General features: G+C 41.6%; 2 protein-coding genes across 2 annotated transcripts; both read right to left on the bottom strand.

The window, feature by feature from the left end:
* Window positions 1–1,548: 1,548 nt before the first annotated feature.
* Window positions 1,549–2,347, bottom strand: MELLADRAFT_89884 (uncharacterized protein; the record flags this gene model as incomplete). Its single annotated transcript, XM_007412834.1, has 4 exons — window positions 1,549–1,672; window positions 1,755–1,813; window positions 1,914–2,056; window positions 2,131–2,347. 4 exons carry the CDS (start codon window positions 2,345–2,347, stop codon window positions 1,549–1,551), a joined length of 543 nt encoding a protein of 180 aa, XP_007412896.1.
* Window positions 2,348–21,212: 18,865 nt separating this feature from the next.
* Window positions 21,213–22,000, bottom strand: MELLADRAFT_108992 (uncharacterized protein; the record flags this gene model as incomplete). Its single annotated transcript, XM_007412833.1, has 4 exons — window positions 21,213–21,336; window positions 21,419–21,477; window positions 21,578–21,720; window positions 21,784–22,000. 4 exons carry the CDS (start codon window positions 21,998–22,000, stop codon window positions 21,213–21,215), a joined length of 543 nt encoding a protein of 180 aa, XP_007412895.1.
* Between the last annotated feature and the right edge of the window lie 957 nt (window positions 22,001–22,957).

The following is a 22,957-nucleotide window of genomic DNA, read 5'->3' as shown; positions in this document are numbered from 1 at the left end:
GGTTCAACGTTATCAGTGATACTGCATTGATCGGTCACATTACTGTTCACGATTACAGCCGAAACAGGTCACGAGACTACCCGAGTTTAAACCCAAAACATTTAACCCTGGCCCAACCATCCCCACCAAATTACCCGAGCTGCTATAAATTCACATTTGTTCGGCCTGCGCGAGCCTCTCCTCTCAACCATGAACAAATCGGAGGACGCCAGGAGAGACAAATAACCAACCTCTCCTGTTTTTGCTGCCCTCCCTTTGATAAAATGGAGATGTCTTAAAAAACTCTCTTTTTGTCCGAGTTCGGGTTTGCTCATATTAGCTTTTTTGACGCTGTTGAGTGCGACTTGGAGAACAATCGTTGATTGTCTTAGGAAATTGTTGCAATTACAGTTTTGTCTACATCCTCATCTTTATCTTTTTTATTTCAAGTTGTTTTCTGCATGTTTCTGCAACTATTGAAACCGGTTCGATACCTCCCTCAAGATTTGAACCATTCCAAACTCTTCAACCACTTCACGACAAGACCAAGTTTTCTGGGCCAGTGCCTATCAACACGAATGCCTCAGGCTCAGAAGCTCAAGCTGCCAAACTTCACTTAAGCTGACGTGGTCGGCGGAATTGATTCAAAGATTTTTTCGGAGGCACAGTAGGCTTTGAATGAATTGCTTCGACACTATGTCAAAGGTCTTTCCCATCCAAGCAGACCTTGACTTCTTTGGTCTAACCCATAGGCCTCATTGCCAGTTGTCATTCTTATCAATGCGATCAAGATAAAGGTCCTGTTAATACTATGGGTTTCTCATTTTTTCTCGCATCAGCTCACAGGGCTTTCCCATCTGAAGCTTTGAACCCACTGGATCCTGCAAATTGATGGACACAAATCATGTGACCCGCCTACGAATCACAGAATGACATAACCTCTGTTTATTTACTGAAAACTGCAGGAGCTATGAACAGATACGGCATCTTGGCGAGAATTGTATCATTGATGACACCCTATTCCTGACTGTATCCTCCCATAACAAATTGCCCACAAATTGGAATTTTGTACCTAGCTATCACGCTGTACCAACACAAAAAGAAAGAAAAAGAAGGGAAGAAATAACATATTTGGGATACCACACTGAGTAATGTGAGTTCAACAAAGAAAACACTAGGTGGTCTGGCGAAATCGCATGTTTGTAGAAAAAAAATGAAACATTGAAGTAAACCTCCACCTGGAAGATCAACTTCAATTCTGGTAGTCATGAGATCAAAAAATCTGAAAAGAACAACACGCTCTTCAAGGAGACTTGTCTGGGTTTTCACCATCGTGGTAAACTCCGTTCCTATCCTCGTAGCCAGCTACGCCTGTTTTCGGAACTTCAATTCTGGTAGTCATGAGATCAAAAAATCTGAAAAGAACAACACGCTCTTCTAGGAGACTTGTCTGGGTTTTCACCATCGTGGTAAACTCCGTTCCTATCCTCGTAGCCAGCTACGCCTGTTTTCGGAACTTCAATTCTGGTAGTCATGAGATCAAAAAATCTGAAAAGAACAACACGCTCTTCAAGGAGACTTGTCTGGGTTTTCACCATCGTGGTAAACTCCGTTCCTATCCTCGTAGCCAGCTACGCCTGTTTTCGGATTTCGGATAGGCCCAGTTCCTACCCCGGACTGACCCCCCAGATTGCTGTGAGGTTCGTCGAATCAGTTCAAGTTTAAAATGAACGCCATGAAAAATGATGAATCGAAAAATGTTTCAAATGACTTACTTCCAGAAGAATACATCATAGGCAGCATTTGCTTCTAACTCTGATGCCGTCGGAGCAGCCTAATAGCACACATGACCCAATGCATCATTTGATTTCAAGAACGAAGAACTAGATTAAAAATTCTGCGGCATTTGGGTTGAAGAAAAAAAATGTGCGTACCGCGGTGGCATAACAAGTCCCATAGGGCGCCCCATGGTTTTTGGCCTTGGTAGAATCGATCTCAAAATACGCGAAGACTTGAGTACCGAGCCTCAAATTATGAGCACATTCAGCAGCTTGGATATTACTACTCGATTTCCCAGCTACAGTGATTCAATTGTTTTTAGTCTTCAATTAGTAAAACTTCAACACACGCACTCATGAAAAATATGCTAACCTGGATTCGCGGAGATCCAACTCTGGGTAGGTTTTTTTCCAAGATGATGGCCAGTAGCGTGCAAAGTCGTGGCCGTGGCTCTGGTCTCTAAATGATTTCGAGCTTGCTTGTGAGACTTTCCCATTGAAGTCATAGGCTTAGCCTCGAGAGGTGCAATCGAAACAATCAGAGTGATCAAGAAAAACAAGACAGAATGAAGACTGAAGAAACCTGGCATCTTTTCTCAAATATAAGTTTAAAAATAATAATCACTAGTAGTAGGATTCAGTGAAGAAGTTGTAGTATAGCCTTATTGAATGGTTAACTTGACTACTAACTTAACCCAAGTCTGATCTTGCAAAAGCTCACGGTAACCCAAAGCCGAGGCACGAGGGACTTGCACATTAAACGACATCTCTGGCGTGACCAATAGCCCCACAAAGTGAAATCCGGGTCACTTTTGGATACAATCCATCCTATCTCACTCAATATTACTTTGATCTTATTTCTGAAACTTGCTGGTATGAGTTCAGCATATTGTACTTAACTTCTATTAGAAAAAAAAGAGAATCAAAATGTGCCAGCTCACAAGTATCCAGCTGGGAAACGAGTAACAAGTTTGTTCAAAGACATTACAGGGAGTCAATTGACCATCTCTCAAGGAATGGGTCTATCAGTTTTGGATACTGTTGTATCAGGATCACGGTCGGAGCGGTCTAATGGCAAAAGCTTTTAACGGTGATTCTTTATGGGATAGCTGATCTCAAATTTCGGAGATCTTGGCACACAGCAAAGAAGAAGAGCGTCTTCTAGGCAGCGTCGTAAAAGAGAGAGAGAGATAATAATTATTCCGATAAGAAAAGGATCACAACAGTTCTTGAAAATACAAAGTATATGTATGAGAGAAGACAATTTTGAATCCGCAAAACAACTGTTAGACAAAAGAACCTTGTTCCTGATTATGAATCCTACATACGTCATATTATCTAAGTAACTATTATGAAGTATTCTTAACGTTCCTGTTTGAGATAATTTAAAGTTCCTGAGATGTGACAGGTTCATGACAAATTATGACCTTCCATGTACCGCAAAGAGAAAAAACTTCCAACACCTTCACATACCCTCGTCTTGAATGGCTTGTTTAGGCACAAAGGGGTTGGTTGCTGAGAGAAAAACTTATTCACTAGGTAAAAGACCAGCCTCTTGATCCACATGTCGCTTTGCCCGTGCTATCCATACAAGTTCCCCAGGTCCAGGTCCTACAGAAGGGCTAATGCGGTGAAAACGTTCCAACCAAGTGTCCAAAGACAATGATAGTCGAGACAGTGGCAGCCAACGATCATCCAAGTTTGAAGAACCAGAGAACCGTACCAGGTATTCATGAACGCCGTCTCTTGTTAGCCGATAATCCAAAACAGTGCTGACTGTCTCCTGTTGTTGAAGGACCAACGTATTCCACCGCGTCTTTTCCGCAGGTGTAATGTCAGCAGTCTCTCCTACGAACGGCATTAGAAGTGACACATTAAACACAGGATGCAGTCGGGACAAAGATGGTGGCAAATCCAACTCAGCTGCATTCCTCCCAACCATCCGTACCACAGAGAAGGGGCCTAAGCGTTGTACATCCAGCTTGTTACTCGGGTGTTTTGTCTTCAAATGTTTTCTTGATAACCAGACCAAGTCTCCTGGCGCATAAGTCGTATCAACCTGTCGGCCTTTGTTGTAGAACCGTGCTTGTGACTCCTTTGCTTGGACCAGATTATCCGACAAACGTGTTTGAACATCCTGTAAATGTGCAACCAAGGCATCAGCTTTCGGTCGACCAGAAGAGCCTGTCAGGGAATTAAACCGTGGGTGATAGCCTTGCAACGCAAAGAATGGCAACATTTTTGTGGAACTGGACATTGAGTTATTGTACGAAAACTCAGCCATTGGTAACCAAGATGCCCAATCCTCCTGCTCTGTGGAAACATAATGACGTAAGTAATCCTGCAACAAAGCATTCAGACGTTCTACCTGGCCGTCAGTCTGTGGGTGAAAAGCTGTCGAAGGCGAAGACGAAACACGTAATAGACGCAAAACACTAGTCCAAAATCCCGAGACCAAGGTCGTGCCGCGATCAGATACAATAGGGGCTCTCAAACCTGACCCGGTTTCAAAAAACCCAGTTGACCCAGTTGACTTTTTGGCTGGGAGCTGTCAATAAATTTCAAATTTATATACAAAGTTACTGCCAAAAAGTCAACTGGGTCAACTGGGTTTTTGAAAACCGGGTCAGGTTTGAGAGCCCCTAATGGTGTCTGGTAAGCCATGAAAACGAAAAACTTGAGCAATGAAGGATCTTGCCAATTCTTCTGCAGACCAAGTTTCTTTCGCCGGTATGAAGTGGGCCGCCTTTGACAGATGATCGACAACAACCATAATCAAGTCGAAACCGCTGGACAAAGGTAATTTAACAATAAATTCAACACCTATTGTACTCCATGGTTGATCAGGAATGGGTAGAGGAATGAGCTGTCCTTGTGGAGGGCGGTGATCAACTTTAACCTGTTGACAACTGGCACAGCCTTGGATGAACTCCAAGACGTCCTTCCGTAAATTCGGCCAACCAAACGAACGAGAGAGCAAATCCATCGTCTTCAAGCTTCCCCAATGTCCACCGGTTGAAGACTGATGGATTTCTTTCAAAAACCCTTGCCTCAAAACTGATGGAACATATACTCTATCACGCCACCACCATAACCCATCTAAAAAATGCAAAAAGGTCGGGTGCACGCCGGCTATCAAACCATCGGCCAGATACGCGTCAGTAATTTTCTTTTTTGACAAATCAGATATTGGCATATAGGTAGAGACATCGAAACTCCCCGGATTGTTTATATGAATGGCACTAATGTTGGCATGTTTGATGTCCCTCGATCCCAGCAGCACCACTTTCGCAGAATCTTTCTTTCCACACGCAAAGTCCGATCGTCTAGATGCTGGATCGGCTGGGTTTGTCTTCCCAGGAGTGTGCAATATCTCAAAATTGAACTCTCCTAAAAAGGAAGCCCAACGTGCCTGCTTCGGAGTCAACATCTGTGCGGACATAAAATAGCGCAAATTAGCATGGTCAGATAAAACGGCCACAGGTGTGTCAGTGCCCATCAACCAAGCCCTCCATTCGTGAAAACAAGCAACTATCGCGCCTAGCTCCTGATCGTGGATCTGCCAGCGACGTTCCGATTCAGTTAACTTCTTCGAAAAGTATGCCACTGGACGTAATTGTCCTTCATCCGATTTCTGCGATAGAATACCCGAATAAGCATATCCTGACGCATCGACCTGTAATACCCGCGGCAAATTAAAGTCAAAATGTAACAGAAAAGGTGCATTAGAGAACAAACGACATAGCTCTTCAAATGCAATTCTTGACGATTCCTTCCGTAGTCCTGCCGTCGCATCTGATGATTTTGTTGTCAATGATGTCAATGGTCCCACAATGCGAGAGAAATTTGCGATAAAACGTCGATAAAAGTTCGAGAAACCTAGAAAGCGCTGTAAATCCGATAAGTCACGAGGAAATGGCCACTCCGTGATCGTTCTCAGCTTGGAAGGGTCCATGCTAATACCTTCTGTTGATATCACGAAGCCTAAAAATACTACTTCCTTCGCGAAAAATTGACATTTTTCTGGGGAAGCTGTCAGTTTATGTTCGGATAATTTAGAAAGCACTTTTTCGATATGTTGAGCGTGATCGCCTTCATTCTTCAAAAAAATCAGTATATCATCTAAATAAACAAAACAAAAAACATCCAAGTATTCTCGAAGGACCCATTGGATAAATCTCTGAAAGACTGCGGGAGCGTTAGCAAGTCCAAAAGGCATCACGGTGTACTCAAACAAACCCCAAGGGGTTTGGAAAGCCGTTTTCCACTCGTCACCCTCTGCCACACGAAGCAAATTAAATGCTGCCTTCAGATCAATCTTTGCGAAGAACTTACATCCCCTCAGTTGATTCAACAACCAAGACATGACGGGAATGGGGTAACTGTCACGTTTAGTGATCTTATTAAGGCCTCGGTAATCGACACATGGTCTGTTCTTCTTACCAGGGACTTTCACAAAGAAGATCGGGGCGGCAGCTGGTGACTTAGATGGACGTATGAAGCCTTTACTTAACTGCTCGTTAAGGTATGCTCGCAACTCAATCTGCTCATTAGGCGCAAGGTTGTACAAACCTCCAAACGGAGGTTCACAACCCGGTTTGAGATCAATTGCAATATTGAACGATCTATGGGGAGGTAATACAGAATCCTGTTGGGAAAAAACATGTAAGTATTTCTTGCAACTATCTGGAAGATTAAAAAGAAAAGACTTGTCCGAAGAAGGGAGGGGGGATGTTGAAGGAACCGTATGAAGAGTCGTCGCCGTGGTATCTGGAAAAGTGGAGGGAGAAAAAGATATAACCGAAGAATCTTGCTTACAAGAAACTAATGATAAATACACATCCTCATCCTTCACAATTACAGCTGACACTATACTCTTCCCGATCTCCAACCATCTACCCTTCTTACTCATCAACAGCGTCACCTCATTTTCAATCATCCATGGCAATCCTAAAATGACATCATGACCACCGCCTAGCTTAGTAACACCTAATTTCGCCTTGAAGGTAGACCGTTTACCATCCACATCTGTTACACTCATCACTCCACACCATTCTTTCGTGACACTCGTGCTGCTTCCGCCATCAAAACCTGAAACCTTCTGTGGAATTTTTTTTTTATTCAGATTCAAATGATGTAGATTAGCAAAACCGAAATCTATGAAACTATCCATTGCACCCGTGTCTACAAGTGCCATAACCACAACGGGGAGATTGTCAGAGACAAGATGTAATGGAATCAAAAACCGACGTGGATTTTCATCATCCGCCTGAACGCGAACTGCATCGACTTGGATATCTTGAGCAGAGAAGTGATGAGTTTCCGAAGTTGAAGTTGGATAAACTGGTGGCGACAAGCTTTCCCAAAAGCTTTCAACAAAACGAGAAGTCTCTTCTATGGTCGCTGTTGGTAGGTTTGTGTAAGCAGCGTATTCCATGTCGTCCAATTCCATTGCTGAGACTTGCGTTTGTCGTTGAGAGGCTGAATCCACAGTCGTCCGTAACATCTTCAACTTCTCTTCTAACTTCACGGGTGGGTTTGGACAAGATCGTCTGCCATGTAAGTTTCTCAGTCGTTTGTGCTCGTCATCGTATGGTTTGAGGCAGTCGTAACATAGACTCTTCGTGTTACAGATCTTTCGGATAGCTGGAAATGGATTAGAACCGTCATGCTGGAGAGAAACATCGTTCACGTCGATGTCCATTGGAACGGGACCAGAGTTGTTACGATTCGAAGATTGCGATTGATGATGGTGGGGTCGTGTCGAAGGATGATGGTTAGGGTGTTTATAAACTTCTCCTGCAATTCGTAAATGGGGATGGACCTGAGTGACCTTAGATCAAAGGTCTAGAATGTCGGCTGCTTCAACCGCCATCGCCTGCTTTCTCAACAAATCAGTCTCATTTACCCAACCCGAAATCCGTGTTGCTTCGAGCTGGATGCTAGGGTGAAGTCCTTCCACATACAACAAAATCTTGTCTTCTTCCGTCTTCTTGACATGCAGAGCAAGCATTTCAAACTTTGAGTTGTAGTCGATGATTGATAGTTTTCCTTGTTTGCAAGCCTCCAATTCTTCTCGACAAGTTTTATCTGCGTGTTTATCTCCAAACTTGTAAATCAACTCATCCAAGAAATTATCAAGCGTCAATAATTCCGGTAACTTATACTCTAGGCTTTTCAAATTACCATACGGATTCAAATAACCTTGACTATACGCATTCCTTTCCAAAAGACCCATGAACCAGATTTGCGTACTAGATTGAGACGCATTCAAAGAGGTAAAATGTCGTGCTATCCAGTTGATTTTTGATTTGTCGTCCTTCCACGTGATTTGATCCAGCTCATCGTGTATTTCCACCAGGAACTGTTTCAAACCTCTGTTATCACCAAAGAATCTAAGATTGTCACGAATCTTAGGCGCTCTAGTATCCAACATAACTTCAGCAGTCGGTGCTCGGGAAGGGGGTCTGGCTGTCGATGATGATTGTTGCTGTTGTGCTGGTTGTGGATGTTGCGGTTGAAAAGGAAATTGATTATGGACCGGCTGTGGCACAAAATGAGGGGCCGGGGCAAATTGTGGTACGGGAGCAGGTCCAAAATGAGGAGGTGGCACGAAATGTGGAGGAATCGAATAACGTGGAGGAGGAGCAAACGAAGGTGGAGGTGGTGGTGCAAACTGTGGTTGACCTTCCGGAAACATTTGAGGTGGTGGTGCGAACTGAGGCATCTGTTGGGGTCCAAAGTCTTGTTGAAAACGATGTGCAAAGCGTTGCCAAGAATGAGGTTGAGATCCCGGCATTGGCTGAGGCGCATGAGGAACGTGTTGACCTGATTGATGCAAATTACGTCTGTTAGTTGCAAAATCTAGATTACTCATGCCTTGAGCTAGTCGAGAAACGGGGGTCTGGGATTGTGGGAGACGGGGTCCATTGCGATGATTTGGGGGGGAATCAATCCTGATAGTGTGAGGATCCGAGAGCTCACTGCTGCTGCCTTGATGAGGTGGGTTATCCCTTCCAAACACTGAAGATATTGCCGGACTTTCTCTTCCATCTCTCCAGGGATTCATTGTTCTTGATCTGAATTCGAAGATTCCAAAGACGTTGGTGGCGAGGAGTTAAGCAAAGTTGGTGGAGTGAGGAGATCGGAGCAATATCGAATTCGTCGATCCAGATATAACCTTTCGTATTCCTCTAGATCAAGGTAATATGTGAAAGAACGAAGAAATAAGGACTCAGCGGTGAGGGGGAGCGTAGTCGGTGTGTCTAAGAAGGGGTTTGTTTCCGGATAATGAAAAAAAGGAAGAATCCGAAAGACTGATAAGGTTTGACAGGGATCTTCAAGTGGGGAATCTGAAAAAAAGAAGGGTAAAACACTAAAGGAATCTAACAAATCTTCAGTAGAAAACTTGACAGGGTGAATGTATTGATATTCAGCCCGAGCCCCGAAGAAGCCCCCCGATCGAGTACCCGACGGGTACCCCGATAGGTCCGGTCTTCGGGAAGAGGCTCTGAGACCCAAGATGGCCGGGGATCCCCGACCATCGGTCTTCGGGTGTGGTTCTGGGTAAAACATCGGATTTCCGGGTTATCCGGCGGATAATTGCATATAGGGGGTTTAACAAAAATATCTACTTATAGACGTGTATTGTAGATAAAAGTAGATGAGAGGGTCCAAGAGGACAGAAGGAAAAAAGAAAACAAGGCATAGGCATATAGGCATATAAAATCTTACTAAAGATTTAGAAAAACAAAGTGCTGGAAAGTTTACTTTCCTACTCGTCATCAACAACAAATAAAGGTCCAAACAAACGGTACCAATCTTTAAGACATAAGAGTACCTCCACATTCAAAGAGGAAAGAGAAGCACGCTGGGGGCTCAAGATGTTCTTACTTTTACTAAAAACACCCTCGGAGGGAGTGCTAGTAGCTGGGATGGCTAGAAATATCTTGGCCATCTTAGCCAGGCCAGGATAGATCTCCTGGCGAGATTTCCAAAAAGACAAAACATCGGTTTCACGCGGTTCGGGTAGCTCGCACAAGTATCGATTGATTTCAGTACCAATGGATTGATCACGAAGATTGTCTCGTTCGCCGTAGATGGCATTTTCGAAGTACTGAGCAGTTGAAGAGTTCGAAGAGGTCAAAGGTACGTTTGAGGTCACTGGAACTTCAGGTGCAGCGTACTCATACTTCTGCGCTTCGATTTCGAACATTGATCTGATGTCTTGAGTGAATAGGTCATAATCACTCAAGATCAACTCTCGCTCCTGTTTTGAAAGTTATGAAAATATCATCAGTACATAGTAGAATTGGTGTGTTATCTTTGACTTAGACTTACTTGAAAATAAAGAAGTTTGAAGCGTGGGTCAAGTATAGTAGCACAGATCGGGCCAGGTTTTGTTATGACCTTCTTGAAGTAATCTTCGAGCTTTGCAATCATTTTCTTCGAGGCAGGAACCAATTGATCGTGATCGTACTTCTGAGACACCTGATTGACCAAAGTTGAATAAAGTTAGGAGACTTGATCTAACGAGTTATTAAGATAATGAGATACTGACCAATTTGAGACCTTGAATCACCGCCACGTACATAGGCACCACTTGTTGCATCGTCGGATACTTTGATCGACAAAGAAGATCAGTTGCCGCGCTGAGTGGTTCTAAGAAATTGCACATCTGTTGTACGTAGTCCCACTCAGCAGGTAACAAAGCAAATTTTTTGAAATCTCGACCCTTGCAGAATTCATCACAAGCTGAACGTAAACGGAGAAGCCTTAAGAACATGTAATAGGACGAATTCCAACGAGTGGGAACATCGGGGACCAGTCGATTCGCAATACCATGACGACTCTTCTGAGTAGATTGTACTTCTTCACTGTTTTTGTCTTGCATCATGTAATTAACATCTTCTTCATCTTGAGGGTTGTTAGCACGGGGAGCAGGAGGTTCAATATGATCGGTATCGGAATCAAGTGTGTTGGCAAGGTGTCGCACTGCCGTGACAACATTAGCAAAGGCCTGAGCTCGTTGTGGACTAGATCGGGTTAACTTCACAAGGCCGTGGCATCGGGCATAGATAGTCTTGAGGTTGAATTGAAGCACATCTGGAGGATCGACGAGGTTCCGGACATCCATTGAGCTCGTTGGATGTTCTTCCAAGTCGGTCACCTCACCAAATTCCTTGAGGCCTTCCTTGGCCGCGAGGTTGATTACATGTGCCACACATCCATGTACTTGAGTCGAGTGATCGAAAGTGATTTCAGGGAACAATCCAAGCTTTCGGCCAATCGCGGCGTTCGTACCAACGTTGTCCGCGGTCATCGCAGACAACTTTTGAGTGACATCGAATTTCTTCAAGTAGTCGAATATGATATGGGCAAAAGTCTCTGCATCATGAGCACCTACATATACATAGATAATAAATAAATTTAAAAAAAGCAAAAGAGAAAAGTATATAGATTGAATGTTAAATACATAGAAATAAAATCAATCATTGATTAAATCGAACTCACCCTTAATCTCAGCAATACCAAGAGTGATATCGGTCAACTTCCACTCATCCGTGATAAAATGCCCAGTAAGTGACATGAATGGGACATTGTTTGGAGAGGTCCAAGCATCTTGAGTTATAGCTATAGCGGGAGTTGAAGATAAGTACTGCTTCTTTATGTATTCCTCGTAATAGTAATAGATTTTGCGAGTATGTTGAGCAAGCGAATGGCGTTTGGTGAGCATTCCGTTAACTTGGTAGTTACAAAGCGTCAAGAGTTCTCGATAAGAGTTTCGATCCACAATAGAGAAAGCAAGGTCGCAGTCGGCCACAAAATACGAGACAGCAGTCATCAAACTAGTTGCATCAAGTTTGCGCTGTAATACCACATCATTAGTGTTAAGGAAAGTTAAACAAAGATAAACAATAAGACTTACCATGTGATCAGTCTTCACCTTCTTGAAAGCAGCAAGAATGTTGCTTTGATTAGGAAGATTAGCATCACGGATTCCGTGCTTGGACTCGAGATGATTCTTCATCGACTTAGTACTACCCGTCTCATCACGCTTCAATTCGGCACCACATTTTGATCCGTCAGGCTTGATAACACCACATCTGTTAACGTTACGTTTTCGGAGCTTGACGAAGTGAAGCCAGACGTAGCTTGCTGGACGAACAGCAGATGCTATAATCTCGGTGGTGGAGGTATTAGCAGTATCTGGTTCAGTGGTTAAATCCACAGTAGTGATAGCAGATTGCGATGAAACACTACTCGTGTTGGTAATCTGAGACATGATTTAGTATTTACGGAGTTTTTGAAAGCTGATAGAAAGCTAGAAAAGGGAAATATAAGGGTCAAGAAGTGAAAAATAAGGGTTCAAAAGGAATCTTTGATGACGAGCTGTCTGAGGAAAGATCAAAGGGCACAGGGTGACCAGGTGGAAATAGGAGGGAGCTTTGTAAACCTAGTTTATAACCGTAGTAACCTAGTTTGTTCGTATATGTTTTCTTTGAGGTTAGTATTGGAGTGTGCAGGCTAATCAAAAAGTCATGAAGTCGACGAATAGAACAATCAGTCGAGCTTCATCGTGTCATATTAGCAGTATCTGGTCAGGTGCAGGCAGCAATTGATGTTAAATATCTCATAGACCGCCGGATATAGGCTAATTTCCCCGGTCCGGTGTTCAAACCCTGGGCAAATCGCACTTTTTGGCTCAGGCGCCGGGTATCCGGCGGATTACTCGTTCGGGCCCCGGGCAGCCTTTTTTTACAAAAAAAACTCGATCGGGGGCTTCGAAACGGGCTGAAAGAGTTCCTCTACCCGTCGGTTCGGGGGCCGGGCTGCCCACTACCCGACGGATAGTCTTCGGGGCTCGGGCTGAATTGATATATAAAACACTGCACAGATGTAGTATTTTTCGGCTATGCAAAATGATTAGAATTAATGTCAAAAATAATTAAAAATGCTATGTTAATGCATAAAAATGCACCATTAATGCACCATTAATGAAAAAAAATGCAGCATCAATGCAGAAAAATGCAGTGTTAATGCACATGCAGAATGAATGCAGAATTCCACCTTTTTCAATTTTTTTTGTCCTTCAGGTCAATCATTTTTCACTTGGGAAAAATACTACATTTTCCCAGTGAAAGCTTGTGAAATTGAAATGTGCGAAAACAAAGTGCTCATAAAATTTTTTCAAAAAAGGAAAAATAAAAGAATGATCTGCGAAAGTTTGAAGAGTAAAAAATATATTAAAAGTGAATCTAATTGATCCTGAAGAAATTTATTTAGAGAACGATTTGAGAAAATTTAAAGGAACAAAGTATTAAAAGGTGGATCTAAGTGATCCCGGAGAAAATTTCAACTAGAAAGAAGATCGGAATAAAAATGTAAGGGCCTGGGTTGTATCTGGAATTGTGAAAACGAGACTCTCGGGTCGGAGCGGTCTAATGGCAAAAGCTTTTAACGGTGATTCTTTATGGGATAGCTGATCTCAAATTTCGGAGATCTTGGCACACAGCAAAGAAGAAGAGCATCTTCTAGGCAGCGTCGTAAAAGAGAGAGAGAGATAATAATTATTCCGATAAGAAAAGGATCACAACAGTTCTTGAAAATACAAAGTATATATATGAGAGAAGACAATTTTGAATCCGCAAAACAACTGTTAGACAAAAGAACCTTGTTCCTGATTATGAATCCTACATACGTCATATTATCTAAGTAACTATTATGAAGTATTCTTAACGTTCCTGTTTGAGATAATTTAAAGTTCCTGAGATGTGACAGGTTCATGACAGATATCTTTAAATAGACCATACACATGGCAAATCCGGTTGTCTTTCCGCCAGGTAGACACTCGCACTCGTTTAAGAAATTATCAAATAGGACTTCGTGCATACACTCAGGTTGTCTTGTAACCCTTGAATTCTAAAAAGACTTCATGTCACAGTTCCAAAAAATTCGGACGAGCTAATTCTTTACAAGTCTACTGCCGAGACATCAAAGCTGCTCCATAGAGATTTCAAAGTAACTCAAAATTCTGTTAGAGATGAATAGATTTGTACCAGCTAGCTGATCGACATAGAATAGCTAAGGCTTCTAGTACTAATACTATTGCTGATATGCTTATAAGCTGGATCAGCAGTGCGTGAGGATTCTCCTTATAGGACTTGTAGTAATTTGGATCAGGGGTCCAAGAACACACCAGAGGGAAGACCAAATAGATGATTCATGTAATGATCAAGAATTTTGGTTGAGGTTTGAAATACCCCTACTCGGTGCTGAAAGCCTGAACCTCTAAACAAAACCCCAATTCTTTCAGAAACGGTTGTGTTCTATTGCAAATCTATGTACCCAAAAAAGATTTCAATGGTATATTTTATTTTTCCTTATTGATTTAACCTATGTTTACTCAATTTTAACAAAAGTTCCTTTGTGTCTAGTAACTCTTTTGATGAATAAGTTTTGATGTAAAGTTTCCAAGCATCTGATTTCCATCTACCAATTTCACATATGTCTGTGAATGGTATGCCCAATGCAAATCTCAGCAATGCTTCTCCCACTCTGAATGAGTTTCTGGTTATAATTTGGAGGCACCCTCCTGCCATATATTGTGAGATGTATTTGTGATTGCTTGCTCAGAGTATGATACCCTTTTTGGATTTTGCACAAAGCTAAATAGAGGTTCATTGTCTTTGGAAATTTTTGTGAGGTGTCCTCAGAGGGCTGCGGCAGTGCAATAGGGCATAGCATGTGGTTCAAAAGTTTCAGCTGCAAAATCCAGATTTTGCCTGGTACAGCTTTCTTTGTGCCTGTCAGTGAAATTAACCCTTCTTAGTTGAATCCATCATTTACTAATTTTGTCTCTGATCTGAGTATTATTTTTGGATAAATTGTTCTTTCCTAGCCTTGCCAGACTCCAAAATATACAGTGTCTAGGATAGCTAATTCTTTTTCTCCCCCACTAGTTTTGTAACCAGGATCAATAAGTAGTTTAACTGAATTGCCTTTATTCCTTCCACTCTTGATCTTGTGACAACAAAATTCTTTGAAGCTATCAACATTAGTGTGATTGTACCTTTGTGTGCTTCAGGGGAGTCTTCCTTATGGTACAAATGCCAAGCTTTATGACCATAGATGTATTTCTTTAATGTTTGTGATAATATGTCCTCTTTTGTTGGTCCTTTCCTCATTCTTCATGCCCAGATTGTAAATCTTGTCTGACAAAGATGGTGAATTGAAAGATTTTGGAAGATATTCTTTCCTGAATTTCAAGAACTTCTTTACTGCCCCATTATAGCTAAGGAGTGTATTTCATTTCCATCCTTCTAGGATATGCTGTTGTATATTAGTGATTTAAACCATCATCTCCTCTACTGAAGGAGTGACTCAAGTTGTTCATGTGGAAGAGTCATCATTATTTGGACACCTGAATAAACAGTTTAGCCAGAAAAGGATATTAGCAGACTTTGTGCCTGATACTTACAGCGGATACCTTCATGTACATCTTGAATTTCTAATTGTGGTTGCTAAGGATCAGTCAAGTTTCCTTGTATATTCATGAATTCCTTATTTACAGCTCATATGACAATGCATTTACATTGATAACAATAAGGTACTCAAAGGTACATATGTACACATATATAGTTTTCATATATACCTTTTTTTGGAAAAAAAACAAATCTACTTTTGGCCTTGTTCTCCCCACCGAAAAAAAGTATATAGCAAAAAGCATGTACACATACAGACTTGCTTTGAGTACCATAAATGAAACATGTTTTGTGCAAATAATCTGGCATACATTATACACAAATCACTGTGTCCGTGTAGGGTTTGCTTGTCAACAAGTGCACACCAACTCCCTTTGAGGCAGAAAGGAAAGTCACGCTTGTTGACAAGTAAACACTACCCGGACACGGTGAATAGTATATAGAAAAATGGTTCACCCTAGTTATCAAAACAGATTGAAGTTACCTGTATTCATTATAAGCAGATCTGTTCATCATTTTTAAACCTCAATTGATCAATTTAAATCATGTCATTCATTAGTGATAATTGTGAAGTTCAGGGTCAGATGCTCAGAGAAGCATAGAAGGTCAATGCCAAGTAGGAAAGGTACCTGGGGTAATCAGGTACGATGTAAGTACAGCAACAGGCCTGTCACTACACTACAAAGAGCTAATGAGGTCACAAACCTGGGGTGATCAGGTACAATGTAAGTACGGCAACATGTGTACATACGGCAACATGCCTGTTACTACTGTACAAAGAGCTAATGAGGAGACAAACCTGTGCTCAAGCAACAGGCGTAGATAAAAATCAAGTATAGGAAAAGATGAGTAAAATGTATAATGTAAGATTCTTTTTGATCAAGAACATGCAGACCTGGGGTGATCAGGTACAATACAAGTACGGCAACAGGCCTCTTAATACGCTACAAAGAGCTAATCAGGAGACAAACCTAACACATCAGAACAGTTAGTAAAGAGAAAAGAGATAGTATAAAAAGATAGAAACATAAACCTGGGCTCAAGCAACAGGCGTAGATAAAAATCAAGTATAGGAAAAGATGAGTAAAACATATAATGTACTGAAAGAATAAGAATAAAGGAAAAAGTTTGTTAGATATGAGTCAACTAGTTTGTATAAGGAAAAATCACTTACAGATTCTTTTTGATGAAGAAAAGAATCTGGGTGAAAACAGGCATGTACTACTTATACAATACTATTACTAGTCTACGTAAAGCGGAAAAAAAATCAAAAGGAAACATGAAAAAGAAACAAAAGTCACACACAATTTGTTCCCAAAGCAGAAAAAGCCCTTTTGTAAACTTCTTCACTCATTCCTAGTCCTGATCGGTAAATGTCTTTCAAATTCATCTCTTTAATATAACTGTTCTTGATGTTGTAAGCTCTACAAGCGTGAACTAATGCACACCAGAAGTCCTTGAAATCAACAGGTACTTTACCACAACAATAATTACCTCATGGGATTGCATCAGAGGGTTTTTGACGGGTTTTGAGGGATTTTGTCAAGTTTTGATTGATTTTTGAAGGTTGTTTACTATGACCCCCCTATTTTGCAAGCAATTTTTTCAAGCTGTAAAGTATTGAGATTTATTAAAATGAGCAGAGAAGATCATCTTATTAGAAAAGAGTACATACCATCAAAGTCAATATATTTACTGCATTGGATTCATTACAATTGATGGGAGGGAGCTCTTCTTCAGATGACCCATGTTAAGTTCCATCTCATTGTCTGAATAATTTTCTTTCTTATCTTTAATGATTCCTTGATCCTTTGAACTTTCATCCTCTTCATCTTCTTCAGAAATTGAAGTCAATCCATGTTTGTCAAGTGGGAAGTTTCCGGGAATGGTAGACTTCACTGGTGGGGGAGGGGGAGCTTTGATTCCCAATGTCTGGAGTCCTGCGTTGAATATCCACTAAATTATGTGTCCAGTACAACACACTTGATCAGAAGTCTCCTCCAAATTGAATTCTTCACAGTTGTCCAATGTGACTTTTGATAGGCAAGCTTGCATGGCACAGGCACAGGTATTCTTGTTGCTACCTGAATTGTGCATCTGTGCAAGCATGTGTTTGTAATGGGACACATCAGTGGAGACTAAAAAGTGAAAAATTGTATAACAAAAGGCTTATCTTTGAATAAAGTTTATGCTTAACAAGCACATTTAACAACGGTTCAGCTAACCACTCACATTTGTGGTGCCAGGCAATCATCTTCATCACAAGGTGACATGTGACATACTTCCAGTTGTTGTTTATGTAAGTGACAGAGGCAGATATGGAACCATACTTGTTTCAAGGCAAAGTCCATGCATTGAGGATGAGTCCAAATTTGGACTCATTAGCCTAAATGAAAAATTTGAAGTAATAAAGTAAACAAAGTTAGAAATGGTGCAATACAATCAGAAAAACAGGCTACAAGGAAAGCCCACCAATGTACGCATACCCAGATAGACTTGATAAGCAAAGTGGGCTAACCAAGTGCAGCCAAAGAGCAGGGCCGCAGGATTTGGTTATTGAAAGCAGGCAGAGAGGTCCTCATCTTTGATACATAGCCAGGGCTGAGACGTTCAAACCACCCACAAGCCAAAGATCTGATTCAATACAGAGTTTGAGAATTAATATGCACCTTTGTGAACGTAATTGTTGATTGAGGCCTCTTGATTTTTCATGTTGTTGTTCACGCTTCTCAAACACGGTTGGAGGTAGTACACATCCAGAAGCAATGGCTAGTTTCCTCTTCTGTTGTCCTGATTTCCCAGGCTGCTTGGAACTGTCACAATGGGTGAGCATATTTGTTGGTGAAGAGCCACCACCACAAACTTCCTTGCCACACCACTTGCAGTAAAAGGACTTCCATGATCCTTTGTTGGGCTTGTTCCAGAAGATAACAATGAAAAAAATAGGCAAAAAAACATGAGCAGAGAATGAAAAGAGATTTGAAAAATAGAGAATAAGTAACCCAGGGATGTAATCATCACTTACATCCCTTGCGCCTTGGTAAGCTCCCCAGAATACACTTTGTTAGTGTTGTACTGATTGTTCATCTTGTTGTGTTTGGGTTTTTTCAAAAATTGATGTGCTCATCCTCTGATTCTTTCAGCAAGTCCACCTCAATTTTTTTATGCTTCAGAGGGCCTGGTGAGGCATTTGGCATCGTGTTTGACCATGATAATCAGCCAGTGGACAAGATTTGTTAGCTAAGACAGTCACCAAATGTATGGAATAGAGGAGTACATACCGTTTCCTGATGTTTGGCATCCTTGAGAGTCACCATGGTCTTCTTAAGATGCTTCAAGTTAGTACTGATAGACCATTGTGCCTGCTTCTTGTGGCCACAAGGTTGTGATGCACTTGAAACTGCTGGAATTTCCTCTCCTTCAGATTTGGCTTTGATTTGACAACACTTGCCCTTCTGAATGTTCTTCTGGACAATTTGGACTGAGTCTTCAGACTCAGATTGCACAGATCTTTGAGAGTCAGATGGAATTATGATTGAGGACTGGCTTCAAAGTGGTGTAACACAAGAACCTTGATGTGGTAGATGTGCAGTTGGTTGAGCTGGGATTTCACAAGTAGAGCTAGGTGGAGTTTCATGATGGATATTGAGGAGGGCATCTTGAACAAATAAGCCTGAGACTGAGACAAGTTGAAATAGATGAAGATTGTAAAGGATTTTGAAGGGAAACAAAATAGTCAATTGAAGATTGGAGAAAATAGATTTAGTGCAAAAAGAAAAACTTATGACACTATCAAGAGGTTCTATTTGAGGGCTGAGACCATCAATTGTCAATACTTAAGGGGCTAGGAAAGGCTGTGCTCATGTCCATGACATGAGATTTTGCATTGTTGAGTGGTGTGGAATGTCATAAGCAATAAGTTGTGCTAGACTGGGATTAGACAAGATGAATCAAGGGTGGTTGTCAGGGTATATGAGTTGAGATGTCCAATGTTGGCTTTTGTGTCAATCTTGGAAAGTGCTGACAGATACTGGGATACTAAACCTAAACCTGACTGGTATAGTATTGGGGTGTGTGGTAGTGTGCTGCATATGGTATCAGATCCTAGGATACCATGTCAGGGCCTGGCAAGTATAGTATTCCTGGTACCAATACTAAGGTTGTGTGCACTTAAGCAATTTCTGGTGAGAAATCACATTCTGCAAAATTTAAAGTGTCCATTTGGTGGTGTGTGTTTCATTTTTGCATTAAAACATTAAAAAATTTACAGACTGTGATTTCTGGTCAGAAATTCCTTAAGTGAACGCGCCCTAAGTATTGTGGTTAGGATACTGTGAAAAAGATACAATATGTATCAATAGTTTGCTATGAACAGTAAAGTAAAGGTGATAGAGTTGTTGTGGGTTTGTGCTTTTTCAAATGGGCACACCCAGGTGCAAAAAGGCTTCATTGGAGGGGCACAGGTGCCACTAAGGCACACAAAAGTAGAAAAAAGCAAAAAGACTTCTACACCAGCAGAGGCCAGTATTAGAGTGCCTGAGGATACATAGTTGATTGAAGAACTTGGTCATGGAGTCCAAGTTAGATTGCAAGAAATATCATGATTTATGGTACAGAGATATTCTTCTGAAAAAAAACTTTCCGCTGCAGCCCCTCAAATGAATCAGGGCATTCAAAGATGCAGATCACTGGAACACCGGAACACACCAAAAAAATACTACTGGTGTTCTGGAAACAGTGTTCTGGAAATTGTCAGAACAATATTTGTGTACCACAATTGAAGGAAGTCACCTATGATTTTATACACATGGAAATCTTACAGTGACCTGCTTACATCTTTTGGACAAGACTCTCTTCAGTGACAAAAGCTTGGGGCAAGGAGCACTGCTTGACCTCAATATCCTGATGGAGTACACTGCTCAAAGTCATCTCCAGGCATTTCTGATTGAGATGGCTGGCTAGAATGACAGAAACCCGGGACTAACTATGAGGCGTGCCCCTACCTATTTTGCGGCTTTGAGGCGCTAACAGGCGCAACCTTTTCGCGCTTTCTGTGGCGCGCCCATAACATTGCAATCACAGTTTTGTCTAAATCCTCAACCCTATTTTTTGTATGTCAAATCAGTTTTTGCATGTTTCTGTAATTATTGAAACCATGTCTTTACACCTCAGAATTTGAACCATTCCAAACTCTTCAATTATTTCACAACAACACAAGTCTTAGTTTTCATGGCCATTGCCTATCAACAACAATGCCTCAGATTCAGAAGCTCAAGCTGTGAATCTTCCATTAAACTGATGTGGTCTGCGGAATTGATTCAGAGCTTTTTTTGGCAGCAAAGTAGGCAATGGATGAACTGCTTCGACAGTATGTCAAAGGTCTTTTTCATCCAAGCAGACCTTGACTTCTTTGGGCTTACCCAGCCTCATTGCCAGTTGTCATTCTTGTTGATGCGATTGACAACAAAGGTCCTAATCTATTCATATTATGAAGCTTCTCATGTTTCTCGCATCAACTCACAGGGCTTTCCCTTCTGAAGCGTTGAACCCACTGGATCCTGCAAATTGATGGACACAACTACGAATCACAGAATGACATAACCTCTGTTTATTTACTGAAAACTGCAGGAGCTATGAACAGATACGGCATCTTGGCGAGAATTGTATCATTGATGACACCCTATCCTTGACTGTATCCTCCCTTAACAAATTGCCCACAAATTGGGATTTCGTACCTAGCTATCACGCTGTACCGACACAAAAAGAAACAAAAAGAAGGAAAGAAATAAAATATTTGGGATAACACCCTGAGTAACGTGAGTTCAACAAAGAAAACACAAACACTAGGTGATCTGGCAAAATCGCAAGTTTGAAGAAAAAAATGGAACATTCAAGTCAACCTCCACCCGGAAGGTCGACTTCAATTCTGGTAGTCTTGAGATCAAAAAACCTGAAAAAAACAACACGCTCTTCAAGGAGACTTGTCTGGGTTTTCACCATCGTGGTAAACTCCGTGTCTATCCTCGTAGCCAGCTACGCCTGTTTTCGGATTTCGGATAGGCCCAGTTCCTACCCCGGACTGACCCCCCAGATTGCTGTGAGGTTCATTGAATCAGTTCAAGTTAAAAATGAACGCCATGAAAAATGATGAATCGGGAAATATCTCAAATGACTTACTTCCAGAAGAATACATCATAGGCAGCATTTGCTTCTAACTCTGATGCCGTCGGAGCAGCCTAATAGCACACATGACCCAATGCATCATTTGGTTCAAGAACGAAGTACTAGATTAAAAATTCGGCGTCATTTGGGTTGAAGCAAAACAAATGTGCGTACCGCGGTGGCATAACAAGTCCCATAGGGCGCCCCGTGGTTTTTGGCCTTGGTAGAATCGATCTCAAAATAGGCGAAGACTTGAGTACCGAGCCTCAAATTATAAGCACATTCAGCAGCTTGGATATCACTACTCGATTTCCCAGCTGCAGTGATTCAATTGTTTTAGTCTTCAATTAGCAAAACGTCAATATGAACAGTATACTAACCTGGATTCGCGGAGATCCAACTCTGGGTAGGTTTTTTTCCAAGATAATGGCCAGTAGCGTGCAGAGTGGTGGCCGTGGCTCTGGTCTCTAAATGATTTCGAGCTTGCTTGTGAGAATTGCCCATTGAAGTCATAGGCTTAGCCTCGAGAGGTGCAATCGAAACAATCATAGTGATCAAGAAAAACAAGACCGAAGAAAGATTGAAGAAACCTGGCATCTTTTCTCAAATATCAAGTTATCAAGTTAGAAAAAAATAATCAAGAGTAGTAGGATTAAGTGAAGAAGTTGTAGTATAGTCTTTTTGAATGGTTAACTTGACTAGGAGGTTGAGGAAATATCCAGGACCACTAATGTCTACTTCTTTTATAGTCATCAAGTTGTCTGGTTGATTGCATCCTCTCGTGTTTCTTCAGACTGCGGACAAAAATGGCCAACGAAGGATCTTCACAATGTTCTTTTCCGCCGCTGCGATCTAGCTTAACACAAGACCCACCAACCGCAGAGACGTCCCCCAGAGCCTGTGTCTTGAGGAGGGACTTGGTTAAGGCAGCGCTGCGATTGAGATCAAGCATGACCACCCTACCAATGAACCAAAATACGTAATTATCAGCGATCAAGACATTCTCCATGTGACGAAGATGATCAATCATTTTACTGCGTAAAAGATAAATGAATCAAAACCTCGCCGTTCCATGAAGGATCTATTTTTGGACCAATTTCCCTACCAGCTTCAAGGATGTTCAGATTCGACTTGAGAAGCGCGTCAGATATATTCGAAAGCCGGGAAGTCGACACGTGGCTCTCTTGTGACTTGGGTTTCATTTATGACGCAAAGAAAGACAACTTCACGCGCAGCCACTCACCTAGAATACCTTTCCCTTCTAGAGGATCTTCAAGTTCGCCAACCCTTTCTATCTTCAAAGAAGCACTCAATACCGTATCACTGATAAATGTGCTGCTATGTTCTAATCATGGATAGCCAGACTTGACATTCTTACGCTATATGCAGCACGCATTAATCTTTGAATGCGATGAACTCTGTGTACTGGCTATACTTATTACTGACCTGTGCGATCTGTGGAATTTTTCATCATTTTCGCGTCCGCAGTGATCTTTGTCGCAAAGGTCGATGAGATGTATCTTCAAATAAACCGTACACATGACAAATCCGGTC

Source organism: Melampsora larici-populina (assembly GCF_000204055.1).
Source record: "Melampsora larici-populina 98AG31 unplaced genomic scaffold MELLAscaffold_33, whole genome shotgun sequence".
Classification (NCBI taxonomy): Eukaryota; Fungi; Basidiomycota; class Pucciniomycetes; order Pucciniales; family Melampsoraceae; genus Melampsora; species Melampsora laricis-populina.
This window is presented reverse-complemented; position numbering and strand designations above follow the sequence as displayed.